The 16,216-nt window shown below is 41.7% G+C and overlaps 1 protein-coding gene across 1 annotated transcript; it reads right to left on the reverse strand.

Moving 5' to 3' along the window:
* Positions 1 to 1,237: 1,237 nt before the first annotated feature.
* Positions 1,238 to 15,270, reverse strand: jazf1a (JAZF zinc finger 1a). Its single transcript, XM_063899610.1, has 5 exons — positions 15,011 to 15,270; positions 7,329 to 7,401; positions 5,539 to 5,735; positions 3,888 to 4,057; positions 1,238 to 2,511 (listed from the first exon to the last, which is right to left on the reverse strand). The coding sequence occupies exons 1-5, from the start codon at positions 15,123 to 15,125 to the stop codon at positions 2,335 to 2,337; spliced, it is 732 nt and encodes a 243-aa protein (XP_063755680.1). The 5' UTR covers positions 15,126 to 15,270; the 3' UTR covers positions 1,238 to 2,334.
* Positions 15,271 to 16,216: the final 946 nt, after the last annotated feature.

Below are 16,216 nucleotides of genomic sequence, written 5' to 3' on the forward strand. Positions count from 1 at the left end.
GCTCCTCCTCTCCCATATGTGTAATACTGCAATTGGCCCCTGTGTAGAGCTGGAACTATTGCCATGGTGATGGGGCGTCCATTTGAAGCGGGGATGGTTTTACGAGTGTTTGACAGAGCGCCAACGGGAGACTCTCAGTCTACGTCTATTCCAGCCACGGAAACGCTTCCCCTACGCTGAGAGGCAGGAATGAAGCTTTTCTATCGCACGCAACCCGTTATCTCAGGGTTACTCTCGGGGTAGTAAGAACACAGACGCACTTTGAAACTGATACCAAGATTGTACAGATCTAGGTACTTATTGGTGCTTAAGAACAGACATGGATGTCTTTTTTCAGGCACACATTTGTGCTTATTTGTTAGGTAGCACACTAGTAAAAGGCATTGTAAGTACAGTACAGATGCAAGTTTATCACTATAATAAGAACAAGATATAAAGAAAAAAATAAAGTGGTTAAATATTGTTTATTTAAACCCCTAACTAAATTAAAATAACGTAAAGACTGTGTTAAATAAAGGGTAATCAACGTCTATTTGCAAGAGGTTTCCATGGCAACAGCAGCTCGGAGGACAGGAGGATGTGTGCATGTCTGAGGGTCGTTGTACCCATCAAAATAAGAGAAGACGCTCGTGCTTTGAGCATTCTGCAGATTGAAAACGTTGTGCACGATGAGGGGAAATTATGTCATGGATCGCTGTGTGTTGGCACGCGACGGCTGCACAGCGCCGCTTTTGTTTTTCTTAGAGGCAATGAATTATGAAATCCCAGTCGGGGGGCAACAAGTTGGCCACCGCTACACTACATGAGGCAAAAACACAGCCAGTTGTCCTGCTCCACAGGAGACCAACCAGCTGCCTGGCACAGAAAACACAAGACGCAGAAACACGCAGAATACACAAACACTCTATATGCTGATGACTTGGATACTGCTGAGAAAATCACAGGCATACATATCTCACACACATACTCAATGAACTGGAATGCTCTTGTCTACAACACGCACGAATGACAGATTGTAGGTGGTAATCTCTTTCAATACAAATCCTTTTTTTTTTATTCTCGTAATGACACAAAAGTGCATGCATGAAAACATTCTGTCGACGTACATCCACTCATGCGCACATTTTGGAGGCGCGATGAAGAAGAAAATCATTGCCACACGTTTGGCGACCTCCAGGGTAAAACTATTACAGCTCCCTCACCCACCCACCCTCCCTCCCTCCCTCCCCTCCCCCCTCCCCAGGCACATGGCATGGTCAATGTTTGGCAGTGGAGAGCTGATGGCAACATCATGGAAAAAAACACAACAAAGACCTTGGCAACTGGAATACAGCGTGATGGCAATCAGGACTTAGTCTCTTGAACACAGCTCTGGCACTCTGAATGAGGAAACACTGGAGACATGAAATACATGGATGGCTCTGAAGCGTTTCAGATATGGATTGTTGGCCTCGGCCATTTCATAATACGCTGACCTGAATTAAAATATTGATTCAGAGTAACAAACAGAAAGGCGTTTTGGCTCCTTATCTCTCGGGGGCGGGGTGAGAGAAAACTCTCTGAGCCCAGAGTCAGCCAGCTGTTTAACCTTTGACCTCTGAGGTGACAAAACTGTCCCTCTCAGCAAATAAGGAATGAAAGGAACACTTACTTATACGTAGAAAGAATAAAACACTGACAAAAATATATAAAATAAAGCTTGAAAATAAAGTGTAACTATTTATGTATATGCTAATGAATACTTTTATATATTTTTATGTACACATACGTATCTGTATATTGTTTATATATCAATAAATCTATTTAAAGTATAACTTGACTCTTTCACTCAAACCCCCAGAAGTTACAGAAGGCACAGATCTGAGCTCAGCTAACTCTCTTACCTACGTACAAATGGAGTGTAGCTTCTACTGAACTCAGATCAGCTCTAGCCTCAACTTCGTGAAGGGGCAGGGCTTGGTTGAACTTCCTGTTTCACATCTTTGTTAACGTTTCCCCAGTTTCTTTCTTATCGTTTGTTTTTGTGTCTTTTCTTTCTGTTTTTTACAGTTAGCACCTTATGTAAGTCAAACAATAGAGAACAAAATAACGTGATAGTATATACGAATGTGCAAATTTACAACAATAAAAATACTACAAAGATATTTTTTTTCAAAAATACAAGTGATATAAAATGGATAGAAAACAATATGTAACATACAAACAGAAAGATGACAAAAGAAAAATTAAACTTAAAGCACGTACTTGACCCTTTAGTGTTGGGGATGGGTGTAAAGGGTGGGGTAAGGACAGTCAGGATAGGGCTATGTTCGGGGTAGTGATGGTGAGAGGGATCTAACCCTGAATCTTGCGCAGGATCTCGGTGGAGACGGGTGGGTGGAAGTTGATGGTGTGATGTCTCAGGCCCTGCGAGGTCTTGTAGCTCTTGCCACAGCGACACTTAAAGGGTTTCCTCACACGGATCTGCGTGCGGTGGCCATTCTTGGCGTGGTACTTAATACCGTTCACATTCTGAAGAGACAAGGAAGAAAAACATTCATTACAAGAGGGGAAGCAGGGTAATAATTGTACCAAATAGAAGCTTCAAAGCTTGATTTATAATGTTGACATACAAATTCTAAATTGAATGCTTTATGTGGCCATTATTTTTTTATGTCTAATGTTGTCAGTTGTTAATCAGTACTTTGGCACTCTTGCAGATAGTGAGTATACTGTTTTTAGAATTAAATATATTATGGATCATTTATTAATTAAGAGGTGCTGATAGACAGATGATTTACCTTTAGATGGAACCAGGCTAGCTTTTTATCCGATTCCTGTCTTTATGCTAAGACAAGCTAGGCTATGCTAAGCTAAGCAGCTGCTGGCAATAGACTGCACTTTAGGTTTTATCAAAATGTGTATATTTGCTCCACAGAGTGAGTCACTCGCTAAATTAATACAAACCACAAAATGTACATTAGAAAAAATTGGTGTTCTTTCAAATGATCATGAAATTATATATTTTTTTCGGGTGATTTTATTTGATCCCTATTCAATTTGCAGCCTTGGCAGCTGTTAATCATCCTAAAGTCCACATGGAAAAACTACTGATTAGTATATAAACATTCTACAGTTACTTCGAAATTCCACTTTATATCTGTTTATCGTTATATAAAGCTGCACATTGTCAGACTGCAACAAACCCTGGTCACAAACTGGGTGAAACATTCAGATTTGATTATGCATGTGGACCCATTCAAATCAACAGCAAATGTGACTTTATCCCATGACACTATTTTGGTCTGAAAAGGTACAAAATGAATGAGGATTGTTGTCACCAGCTGTAACAACCAAAGCAAGCGTAACATGAAGTATTGTTCACTGTTTACAAACAGTTCATTCTGGATTTTAAATTAGCTTTTTTCTAAATTATAAATTTCAGGCATGTGATGCCTGAGACAGAAGCTTCAATGTGGGCTTTACCAGAAATAACCAGCAACAAGATGTTCTGTCTGCTGTCGCCGGGCAGACGTTACCACAGCATCAGGACAAAGACCTCCAGACTCAGGGATAGTTTTATCCCACAGACTGATAAGCTCCCGGGCTCTGGGAAATGGAATAACTTACTTATGTAAAGAACATCTACTATCTAGATATTTATTCATTTACTTTTACAAAATGCAGTATTTTACTATCATATTTTAGATTCCCTTTTTATCTGATCTTACTGTATTTTACATTTATGTAATTTGCTCATTCCATTTTTCTTTCCCGGTGTGACACTTTTCTCTTGCACTATTTTATTCCTTTTCATATATTGTGTGTTGTACTGTAGGAGGAGTCTGGGAACTATATTGTACTTGACAATAAAGCCTTTAGCCTCTCAATCCCGGGTACGGCCTTACCTTGTATCTCTTCTTACAGCCTGGGACGGGGCAGGCGAACGGCTTCTCCTCTCCCCCATTCATGCACATGGAGCTGAGGATGGACTCAGAGCTGATGGCGCTTTCTGTGGTCCACGACTCATCGCTGTCCGACTCCTCGTAGTCTACCTCCTCCTCATCATACTCACTGCCTGGAGGCACAATGGAGACACGCAGAACAAAAAAACGCTAGTCATCCGGGATGAAATATGGATGGGGAATTGCCAAAAATACGTCATGCTTTGGGAATTTAGCAAACAGAAAGTTATTTGTAGCTTTTTATTAATACAACTCTCTATACTCGGCTCATATTTCATGCATTAGCAGCCCACATGCCACTGAGAGCAATGTTGATACAAAAAGGCAATGGTGTGTGCATGTGTGTGTGTGTGTGTGTGTGTGTGTGTGTGTACACTTGTGAGTCAAAATGCAGGGGCTGGCACTCAGAAAGAGATCATTAAGTGGGAGTGATCCCCATTGCTCAGCCTGGAAAAAGTGCTTTGCTAAGTGCAGAACATTTTCCACTCACACACACCCACCCACCCACATACCACATTACTGAAATGTTGAGGCACACACACAAAAACACACACTTAAGGCCCACTGACCCCCCACCATCTCACAGGAAATGCTGCACCTCAGCATGAGGAAATGGATGGCACCCTGGCACATGTAGAAAGAGAGCGTGTGTGTGTGTGTGTGTGTGTGTGTGTGTGTGTGTGTGTGTGTGTGTGTGTGTGTGTGTGTGTGTGTGTGTGTGTGTGTGTGTGTAGCCATGCTGGTGTATAGGCCCAGACCTAACACTACGTTTGGAACCATTTGGGCTGGAATTGGACATCTGCTTCTTGGCTGTGCAACACACGGCCCCATGCGAACACACAGCGTGACAGCTGCTATGTAATTAACAGAGTGTTGACTGGTCTGCTCACTATAGGAGACCCCAGTCCCAACACACAAACAACACACACACAGGCAGACAGTGGTTGGGGTTTAAGCCTCTACCAGTTGCATTTTTTAATTAAGAGAAAAAAATCCACAATTCATTTCTAAATAATTATTTTTGGTTTAAAGTTAAAAATGTGAGCTGTCCAACACTGTTCATGTAAAGATACATATGATACATACATACCGTGAAGGAGTTTACTTACTGCTGCATTAACTTGCATGTGTCACAGTTCTCTTGCACTATTTTATTTTTAGTTCTGTTTCTTCGTGCCCTTTATTTAATGTTTATGTCCTGTTTATATTTATGATTCCTAATTGGAGGAGCCTACGACTTGAGATTTTCATTGCCAAAACCAACCTGTAGCTAGAGTGCTTATGACAATAAAGCCTCTAAATCTTGGATTTCTTCATCTAGAGGTGAGCTGGCACTTTAACATACTTTTTAAAATGTTCTGAAGTAACCAGGTATGAAATAAGCTGCCTTCTCTGCCATTTACGTGACAAATATATTCATTTGCTCATCAGTATGCTGTCTGAAGTTGATCAATGAGCTCCTGATGGCACAACCATTACTGTGTGCTTTTTCAGTTACAGCGGATAGGTAATTTGCATTAGTCATTGTCTAAACAAATACAAGCAATCCATCTTTCTGTGTAGGCACATTTCGACACACACACACCTGCCGTACCTGTAGGTGTGCTGCTGCGGAAGGAGGAGGAGGGGGTGATGGGGGGCGTGACGGGAGGCGTCAGGTTACCGCTGGTGTGGCGAGGGGGCGTGGCCGTGCTGTTCCTGGACACTCCTCCAGTGATGGACAGCGACAGTTTGGGAGCGACCTTCTTCTTCATGGTCTCTTGCTCCCGCCGCGCCGCGTCTGTCATGAACCTGAGGGCACACAGGGGTGGTCATAAGTAAATCCCAGGACAACTCAGAAAATCTGATATAATTTACAAAACAAAACCTCCAATCTGACAACTATCAACTTAGGCACTTTATAAAAGGAGGCAATGCTGGTGGATATACTCAAATGTCAAACTATACAAAAATGAAGTATAATTGTTTTAATCTTGCAAAACTGCAAGATTATCATTTATTACCCCCAAAAATAATTCTGGTTTGTTACAAATTCCTAATTTCATTGCTCAACCTTTCAGACAGATATGGTTTTAACTTTTTTTGGGTTAAATTTAACCACTTTAAAAAGGTACCTTAATTAATAATCGCAAGACTTTTAAAAGCTTATGGTGTCAAATGTTACTAAAAATGCAATAGGGAGAAATAAAGTTTACAGATTAGCTTTACAAAGAAGTCAACGTAGCAACCAAATTGTTTCTTTTTATGTATTTAAGGATTTTTGTTGCTTTTTTTAAAGAATACATAAAGGCCTATTCCTGCCCTAAAACCACAACAGTTAGTCATTAAATACAACAAAGTCTGATGGGGTGTTGCACAAGCAGTGAGACCAATGGACTGGGTGCAGGACTGCCAGCGGCAAGCCACATTATTTTGAGGGAAAACCAAAAGTGAGTGTACATAACATGTTGGGAATAATCCCTCATCAAACAGAAAACTGCTCGTAGAACTACGGTAAATTAGTTGGGGTGATTTAAGCTGTGGTGGATGGTTATGACAGAGAGTTTGGGTAATTATCTTACCTTTGTTTTATCCTAAAAATAAAATGGTTTGTTTACAGCCTCTCTAATCTGCTTACTGCTGGTGTTTCCCGACCCATTTTACGTGAGTTTAGCAATGTTACTGAATTCACAGATCTTAGCAATTTCCTTGAGGAGTACAAGAAGAAACCATGATCAAAACAAAAAAAATATCACTTGTGTTTTACAGGAATTATACTTTCATAAATCATGTTTACTTTTATGTATTATATTTTCTACTGGTTTGTGCTTTTGTGTTATTTGTTGCTATCATTTAATTTAAGCTTTCACACATTTTTGCTTGTGTTATAAGAGGGTTAAAAACATTGACAAAGACAAAATTGAGATACTGAACGAGTGGCTCCTTAAATATACTGTCATCACAGCATTGTACTTTAATACAGTTAGCATTTACAGCCTCACCACATGAAAACTCCAGAAATCAAACCCAACTCTCTTGGTTTCACCTTCATCTTCCTGAACGTTGCATCTTTGAGTGATTTAACGGGGCACTAAGTAGGATGTGACACATTGGTTCACCACATACAAACAGGCAGAAATCTTTAAAGGCTGCCTTTGGCTTTGCCGTCTGCAGCGCAGGGATTTAGGAGTGATTGTCTTGTGTGGTTTTCTGAGCTGGTCTGTGGATGAGTCAATGCTGTGTCTATGGGAAGACATCAGTCATATGCTCGCCGCAAGCCACATGTATGCACACACACATTAACACAAGACTTTCACTGGTAGAGTAATGCTGCCCTCTATAGACGGACACCTTCGTTTGTGTGTGTGTGTGTGTGTGTGTGTGTGTGTGTGTGTGTGTGTGTACCTGTTGATGTAGCTTAGGGCCAGGTAAGTGGGCTGCTGTTGCTCCTGCTTCTCCAGGACCCGCGGATCTGTGTCTGAGGAAGAGAAAGAGATATTAAGATAAATCACTGCTCTGTAGGAAAAAAATGTTGAGTGAATTCTCTTAGTATGCAGCTGACTCATTCATCCATTATTCCTGCCAGACTGGCTCATGGATTACAGGATGTTTCTCACACAGTGTTCTCTGTATCAGTCTATAATATGTGAGAGCCCGCAGATATATTTGCGGACACGTTCGTAATTGGCACATTATCTCGCCAAGTTCCTTTGATTTACTACCAATGCCTTTCCAAAAGTCACTAAAGGCTGATTAATCATCTTCAGAGTGTGAAGAAATCTGTCCCGAGAGTGAAAAAACTGGTTGGATTCTGTAATGAATGTACACAGTGTATTACTCCAAACACACACACACACACATGCTTTCTCCGGTGGACTTGCTGGGTCAGTAACACTACAGTAGGCAACTTCCACAGCCCCAGGGAAGTAAAGTTAACTTCAAAGCCCCACCTCCCACCCCCAGGAAAACAGGAGCAAGTGTGCATGAAAACACTGCGGGTGGATGCATGTGTGCCGAACCAGTGCCATCAAGTGTTCAACGGGGGAACATTCAGAAGGATCCACACTATGAAAAAACGACTAGGTTTAAAGCCATGGCGTGCATGGCTATGTCTGAGTGCATGGAGGCATAATTGCAGCTTTGTGTGTAATGGTTTGCAGATGTATTGCATCTCAGACCCGAGAACTGGATCATCTCTGTGCAACCATTAACAACACACTCCTGGACGCTCCTTCCAACTACTAATCCCAAGTGTGTGTGTGTGTGTGTGTGTGTGTGTGTGTGTGTGTGTGTGTGTGTGTGTGTGTGTGTGTGTGTGTGTGTGTGTGTTGGCCTTCTTAGCCCTTTAGTTTTCAGGCTTTCACACCTCATAATTAAAAAAGAATGCAGACTTCCCACAGTGCAGGAGAACACCAAGGAGACCAGCAAACACGAAAACAACCTAAAAGAAAAGGCGCACTGCCGCTGCTGCTGTGTAGACCAGAGACTTTTACATTTTAGTAAATGTAAAACCTTGAAGAGGCTAGCTGAAGAAAATAGATAGCAGGAGAAATGCATGTACAAACACACAGAATCACACAAACACAGAGGCTCACACACAAACATCTGCGGTGGTCCACACAGGTGGTCTTTGACAGTCTTTTATAGCAGAGCCTTAATAATCCTACCTGCTGCTCAGGCGTACAGACCAGAGCTCTCTGCATGCATGAACATATCCGCACACACTCACAAACACTGACACACTTTGACCTACACCACTGACAAGGCTGAGTCACGACACATGACAATGAGACTTAGACCGTAAATGGGAATATTCTTTTTAAGCATGTCCAATTTGTTTTCAGTAATTACATGTATTTATATGTGCAATAAATTATGTGTAATCTTCTAATTCTGAGGATACTTAATTTTAAGACAAGAATTTAATTAAGTAAATGTGTGTCATCTAACCGAATAGGTAAGGGCATTCATTGCACTTTTAATAAGGCTGTATGAAGTGTAATGTAGCCCTCAGGACAAGGAAAAAAGGAAAACTGGAAGGGCACTGCCAACGCTGTTCCCATAAGTGGAAAATAGTTGGTGTATCTGCCCAGCGATTCTGATCTAAAATGTAATGGGTTTTTCCTAAGCCCCAGATAAACCTTACCAATAAGTTTCCTGAAAATCAGGCTATTTATATTTTGCATAATCCTGTTGATGAACAGACAAACCAACACACAAATAAACCAAGGAACCAAATTGAAAACATTAGCTTATCGGCAGGGGTAAAAAGAAATCAAAAACTGATTATTTCCCAGAGTCTATAGTTGTGTTTCCAAGTTGCTCGTTTTAAGCTGGAATCCAATTAAGCAAATGTTTGACACATAGGTATTAAAACCACAAGTACCAGAATGAGAGATGCCAGAAATCATAAATTGGGATGAACAAGGACCTCAGGTTTTTGCTTTGAGATGAGGTAAGTGTGTGTATGTGTGTGTAGAGAAGGGGGGAGGGGGACAGGGTGTTGGTGGAAATGGAGTTAGCCAGGTGCAGAGAGAGAGAGCAGCAGTAAATGTTCACCGGCTTTATGACTTCCACTCACCTAGCAGGACAGGAAGCTAACACTGCTGATACTACGGCTGGAGCAGGAGGGGACCTTCTCTCTCACACACACACACACACACACACACACACACACACACACACACACACACACACACACACACACACACACACACACACACACACACACACACACACACACACACACACACACACACACACACACACACACACACACACACACACACACACACACACACACACACACACACACACACTGATTCAATTTGCCTGTTTAACATTTAATCTAGATTCCCACAAGTCCATTCTGTGTGTTTTCCATTTCAGAGTCTCAGGGTCTATAAATATCACCCTAATTAGCATTCCTGTCATTAAAAACAGCAACCAATCAACTACCACTCCACTTATTTCAACACAGACATCCATCTCTCACCAGAAGTACACTGCTGCCCCCTGCTGAATGCACACGGCATGTATGTGTCCACATATGTATGTGCACATGTGTATAAGTGTCTGTGTGTGTCTTCACATGTGTGTATGTGTCGAGCCCAGGCCAAGAATGCATGGCTTGCTTTGCAGACTGCTAATTAAGCCACAGAGAGCATTTTAACGTGTTTCTAGAGCAGCAGGCAACCGGATGGAGGGAGAGCAGAGGAGGAGGCGGTGGAGAAGGAGCAGGGGGGATATGGGTGGGGGGAAAAGGCAAACTTCTCTGTAATTACACTTCTCAGAGCTTGGTGGGGCGCTCGGGCGCTGTGACTTCCGAAAGGCAATCTGTGTGACTGTGTGCATGTGGATGTGTAGCGGGAAAAGAAAGGGCCTGCAGTTTCCAGTTTGGGATGCCGATCCACTAATTGCTCCGCTACACCCTGACAGGTCATTTAGGAAGTATGGTGAACACACTCTCTCACATGTACAAACACACGCCCCTTCCCGTCTCACACCTCAGGAAGTGGGATGGGAAACAATCTGGCAACTGGGGCTGCACTTAAAGTATGCTGTGATCTGACTCATGTCACAATATGGGCTCATGTGTGGACAATCACATTTAAATACAGCTGAAACATTTGGTCACCTAATCTATAAATTGAAAGATCGTCCGACTAATTAAAACAGATCAGGAAATACAGAATATTGTCATCTATCTGTTGATGATTTTATAGTTTTAGCTTTTCAGATTGTAAGTATTTGCAGCTTTCTCTGTTAGAGATCATTGTAAACTGTCGGAACATAACCATACATTTAAAGTTGTCCACATCACCATGTCTTTAGGATATTGTAAAGGCCTTTTTTTGTATTCTGTGACATTTCATAGACTGTACAAGTAATCAATCATATAATCATCAGATCAACAATCAAGAAGTGTTGTTAGTTGCAGGAGGCCACACTTAACATCCAATGTATGCTGAGATATAGGGCTGAACCTACAGAATCTTTTCATGATCAATTAGCGATAATGCATTTGTATTCATCATGTATTCATATCCTCAAAAGAAAAGACAGACATGTCCCTAACACGTTCATAGAACCAACATTTTTCATTTTAATCAACCTAAAGTCCAAACACCCAAAAATATTAAGTTTGCTTTGGTATATGACAAAAAAGCTGGGTCCCGTCAATACTTCCATCACAGTTTCCAGGTAAAAATGTGCCTATTTTTTTTGGACCAAACTCAGAAATCAAAGATATTGATTTTACTGCCATGTAAGACATTTTACCATTATATAAGACAAAGACATTTTCAAATCAACCTGGTACTAGTTGAACCTTTCCTTGAAAATGTATGCATGTGTGTAATTAAATGATTAAACAATTATCAAGATTGTTGCACATTTTTTCTGTCAATCAGCTCCTCTAATAATTGACTAGCCTTTTCCGCGCAAGAGATCATATCACCACAAAATGATTTCACCTGAAAGTCAAATACTGCTCAGACCTACTGGCAACATCCAAGAAACTAATGTCAAGACAAACTCTGGTAATTCCAACAATCCTCCTTCACCATGCAATTATATCTTTACTCATTAAAACTAACAAAAGCAGGAAAGGGGTTTTCCTACCAGTTAATGACAGAGAGGCAAAACTGCCTCACCATATTGTGTTTGCATTTGCCCTTCTGTCTGAGCCAAGGCAGATAAAGGGATACAGCCGAACATGGCCGGTGGGCTGAGTGATTACGTATTTAAAGGTACTGCAGCTTAATTATCAGCATGCTTCAGCAAAGACTGCGTTATTACAACATAATGCGGACCTGACTCCTCTTTTCAAGTCACACCTCAGCCTTTCATTACGTCTATAAAACTAAATCAAAACGAAAAAGTAAGTTTTATCTAAACAAATCAGAGATATATGGCATTTCCCTGTGCTTGCTCCCCTATTATTCCTATCTTAACCTTCTTTTTCAAATCTCTTCCCCACTTTTAATCTCTATCCCCTTCCCCCCTTCCTCCCTGCTCCTCTTTGTTGAGGTAAGAGGCAGGTTTGTGCTTGTGCAGGCGGGTACACAGCACAGGGCTGCACACAGGCAACAGATGAGCCTGACATCATGCATTCCTCAGACCTTACCTAGAGTCACTGTGCAAAGCCTCCGACTACAACCAAACACCACACCAACCCCTTTGCCCTTGCTTTCAGCTGTAATCTAAACAGTGCGGGTGTGTTATTTGAGGTTTGCTTTCCTTTCTCCTGGGATGAGGTCAGCACTAACGACCCACATATTATCTAGTTGTCTCACGGAAAGGATCAAGACAGGCTCATCTGGTTTGTTTGCTGCCTGCTTTTCTGTATTTTGTCATAGGAGCAGTAGGTCAAATGAGATACAAGTTGAGATCATTGAGATACACAGAGGAGGAATACAAATTAGATGTTTGTTTGCAGCACATAGGAGGTTTTACCTCAAGAGGGCAGCACATACTACCATAAAGACCAAGTGTGTCCAGCACAGGCATTGATTCCTTTACCCCCACTAGAGACCTACTGATTCACTTTTACAGCTGTTAACTACTGTTAATACTTTTATGTTGTCGCTCTAGGTTATCTGATTTATTGTTTGTACCTGTTTTTTCATAATCTGTGTGCAAACAAACCACAATCAGGGCAATCTGTTATCTGCACGGCCTCTAACAGCTTATCTGATGTCTCCTGTGAATAAGCTTTGAGGATCAAATTAGCTTATCTTTCGATTGATTCTTGATCACTCACACCGCTGCACTAATTAAAAGGGAAGTCAAAGCTAAATGACAATGGCCCCTCTTTTTCTCCCACACTCTCACCTCAATCCTCTCCATCTGTCACACTCATCCATGTGGTAACCGTTCAGAGAGCCGTATTGATTAGAATGAGTGCGTGTGATCTGATGACCAGCCGCGGTATAAAGCGACCAGAGGGGGAACTCATTAATTCGAGTGATCTAATGGGAAACCGCCATTCTGCTCGGCTGACGTCGAGGTCAAAGGTCAAGCTAAGAGCCAGATGGGGCATCTATCGGTGTGGGGATTTGGCTGTTAGACTGAAAGGACAATATATGTTCATTCATTGCCATCAGTTTACATAATTTAAACAAATTATTGTTTGAAAGTATTTCTTGTTTTAAGCAAGTAAAAATCTGCCTATTTTTTTTAAATAAACATTTTAAAATATCTCACACAACATTGATGATAGTCAAACTGTTATTACACATCCCTGTGCAATCACTTGTGTTATCCGACGTAAATAACAGTTGTCGAGCTAACTACAGTTGTGGAATATTATTTTAATAGCTTCGTATTTTATGCACCATGGAAAGGTAAATATGGTGGGGGCCGTACACATTATTGTAAAGCAAGTTTAGCATGCAACTCAATTTTATACATAAGTTAGTAGGGGGTCCCTGCTTCATCTCTCTTTCAGCTAAGGGGTCTCCGGCCTGAAAAACGTTCAAATGACTAATAACAATGTTAATCCCCCCGCCCCTTTGGTTAATTAGCAAGGGATCCACGGAGCATATGGTCTATTCAGAGTGGTCTAAAACATGATACACTGATACACAGATCCACTCTTGCTTAGTCACAACACGGTCACACAAAACTTGACCCCTTTTCTTAAACATCAGTCCTGTCCCACATGTGATGTGACATCACCCGTTGGGCGTCCTCACCACAGCTGGCTGCTCTTTGTTAGCCAGACAGCAGGTGTGCAATAACTCAGCCAATAAACTGCCCCCAACCCCTTTGGAGACAGCCAGTTGCCATGGAGACTGGCTCAATGAAGCATCCATTCTACCCCCTTACCCCCAACGCGTCACCCGCCTCCAGAGGATGGATACACGCCACTAATAATGATTAGCCCACATCAACTTTGATACATATTATTGAGTGAGGTTGTGGTTCACAACTCCATCAATCTTAAACAGTATCAAATGCCATGATGGATTATGGGTTAATTTACCACAGTGGATAATTTAGTGTCAAACCAAAGCATGCCTCTGAACTGTGCTTCAAAGAGTGCTAAATATTTAACAACATTGAATGGTATTAATTAGAATACATTTCAATGGCTTTTCTTGTTACATAATGTCAATAGAAGAAAAAGGGGCATTCACTAATCAAAAACTAGACTATGCTAATTTGCTTTAACTAATATTTTATGTATTGCATCTGCATAAGAGTGGATATTTATTATCTAACTATTCATTACGTTTTTCACAAGAGGCCACATTTGTCACATGCGTTTATGGTCAAAACTATACATGAATTGATAAATTAATCAATGACAAATAAATGGAGACAAATTCATTCCTATGTATATATTACTACCAATACAATAAATAACATGCACTCATATAATACTAGTCCAAACTGTGGCGTTTAACCAGAAGTCTTTTTAATGTTAAACTGTAGGCTAACAGATTGTTACTTTTTGCCAGGTCTAATAATAGGCTTTACCTTCAGTTGAACATTTAACAAATGCAACAAGTCCACATGCACGAGAAAATATAATTGATTGCATGTCTGCCACATCTTGGTTCAAGTGATAATAAAGGGGCTAATGGTTATTAAGTGTCACCAACATTATCGGAAAGCATTGCAAAAGGTGAAGTCTTGATGCCTTGAGACACCTGAGATGACAAAAGCCTACAGCAAGCCCAATACACAACTGCGGTGAGGAGCCCCGTCTGCATCAGGCCTGAAACGTCAACACACCTACCCCGCAGCACTGTTAGCTGAGGAACCGCTGTCTGGCCGGAATGCTAGTTACACCTATGAGACCTACGCGGCCCTCGAAGTCGAGTTATCGCTGCAAAAGGTAACTATCAAAGCAAACGCAAAAGACACCCTTCACTTATTTCACAAAGAAGCAGTGTTTGTCACATGAATTAAAGTCTCATGTTGCTGAATAACTCCCACTCCGGTGAACCTCGACGGAGAGCGAGCAGCAGGAATAGCGGAATGCAAAGCCGAGCCTATTTGCAGCTCTACAGCTAACTAGCCTAGGATGCTAACAGCAGCTAGCATCCTAGCTTCGACTCCCCCCTCCTCCGACTCACCGATGTGATTGTCCTCGATGTGGACGATGAGCTCGGCGAGAGACTCGAACTGGAGACCGCAGCCGCCGAACCTGCAGGAATTGGAGAAGAAAGAAGCGGCGGCGATGCCCGTCATGTTTGCGCCGCTGGTGCATTCACCGGGTGGAGAGAGAGGGGGGACCGGGAGCCGGGGAGGTGACTGCAGGAGGAGGCAGAGTTTTCGGGTTCAGGGGGTGGGAGAGCCGCAGAGCATTGAGCGGCGGAGCAGACACCGGGCGGCCAGACAGGACAGCGGCGAGCGCAACTGGGAGGCAGGCAGGACGATGGGGGTGGGGATGGGGGGAGGAGGAGGGTCGGCGGGTGGCAGGCTACGTCACGACCTGCCTACCTGTTGGGATCATAGATAAGCTCTGACTAGGATATTATTATAAATATTGATGATAACAAACACACTGAAATAAATCGAAGTTAAATTGTAGCATATCGCATGCATTATATAGACATGTATGTTAAATATAACACATGTGCATGCCCAAGCATCAGTTTGTGTGTTTTTGCAAATTGATTAAGCAGATGAAGTTTATTTATTTTCCTTTAATAACACCATGGTTATAGACCTATTACAATCAATCTAAATGCCAAAATAAATGTCATTTTCACATGTTCTATAACCGTGGACCATCTAAATCAGGTCATTTACTGTACATTTGTTCTAAGGTTAATGCTTGAATTCATCACCACCTTTTGATAACAATTACTAAGAGTCCAATAAGGAACTTTCAGCTTGCCAATGAGGAACTGAACTTGCTGTGACCAGGGTCACTTAGGAGTGGCAGCTTCACAGTCCCAGAATAACAACTGATTATACATTCTTGGCTTTATACTCATCATGGCAAATAGCTGATGGTTTACAATTTTTCCTACCATTCATTTGCAGTGAAGTGCTAACAATAAATCGATCCAATTTTATGTGTATAGCACAAATGTCACATTTGTTTCAGAGATTTTTACAGTGTGTACAGCATACAACACTCCTCTCTCCTTGGAAACCCAACAATAAATGGTGAAAAATGGAAAAAAACCTGGGGATCCTCAACGGAGGAGGGATCCCTCTCCAAGGACGGACAGGTGTACAGTACATTTCTTGTGTAAAGATTCTGGAAAAGGTAATGACATTACAACAGAGAGCATCCAAATGACCTATTTGATAATGTGACATTTCTTGAA

This window comes from Eleginops maclovinus, chromosome 13 (assembly GCF_036324505.1).
Source record: "Eleginops maclovinus isolate JMC-PN-2008 ecotype Puerto Natales chromosome 13, JC_Emac_rtc_rv5, whole genome shotgun sequence".
Taxonomy (NCBI): Eukaryota; Metazoa; Chordata; class Actinopteri; order Perciformes; family Eleginopidae; genus Eleginops; species Eleginops maclovinus.

Excerpts from the sequence above, each read along its gene's own strand:
- jazf1a (XM_063899610.1), bottom strand. The coding sequence starts at position 15,125 with ATGACGGGCATCGCCGCCGCTTCTTTCTTCTCCAATTCCTGCAGGTTC. Across the intron at positions 7,402-15,010 it reads CATCGAGGACAATCACATCG|ACACAGATCCGCGGGTCCTG; the intron begins GTGAGTCGGAGG and ends TCTCTTCCTCAG. Across the intron at positions 5,736-7,328 it reads GCCCTAAGCTACATCAACAG|GTTCATGACAGACGCGGCGC; the intron begins GTACACACACAC and ends GTGTGCCCTCAG.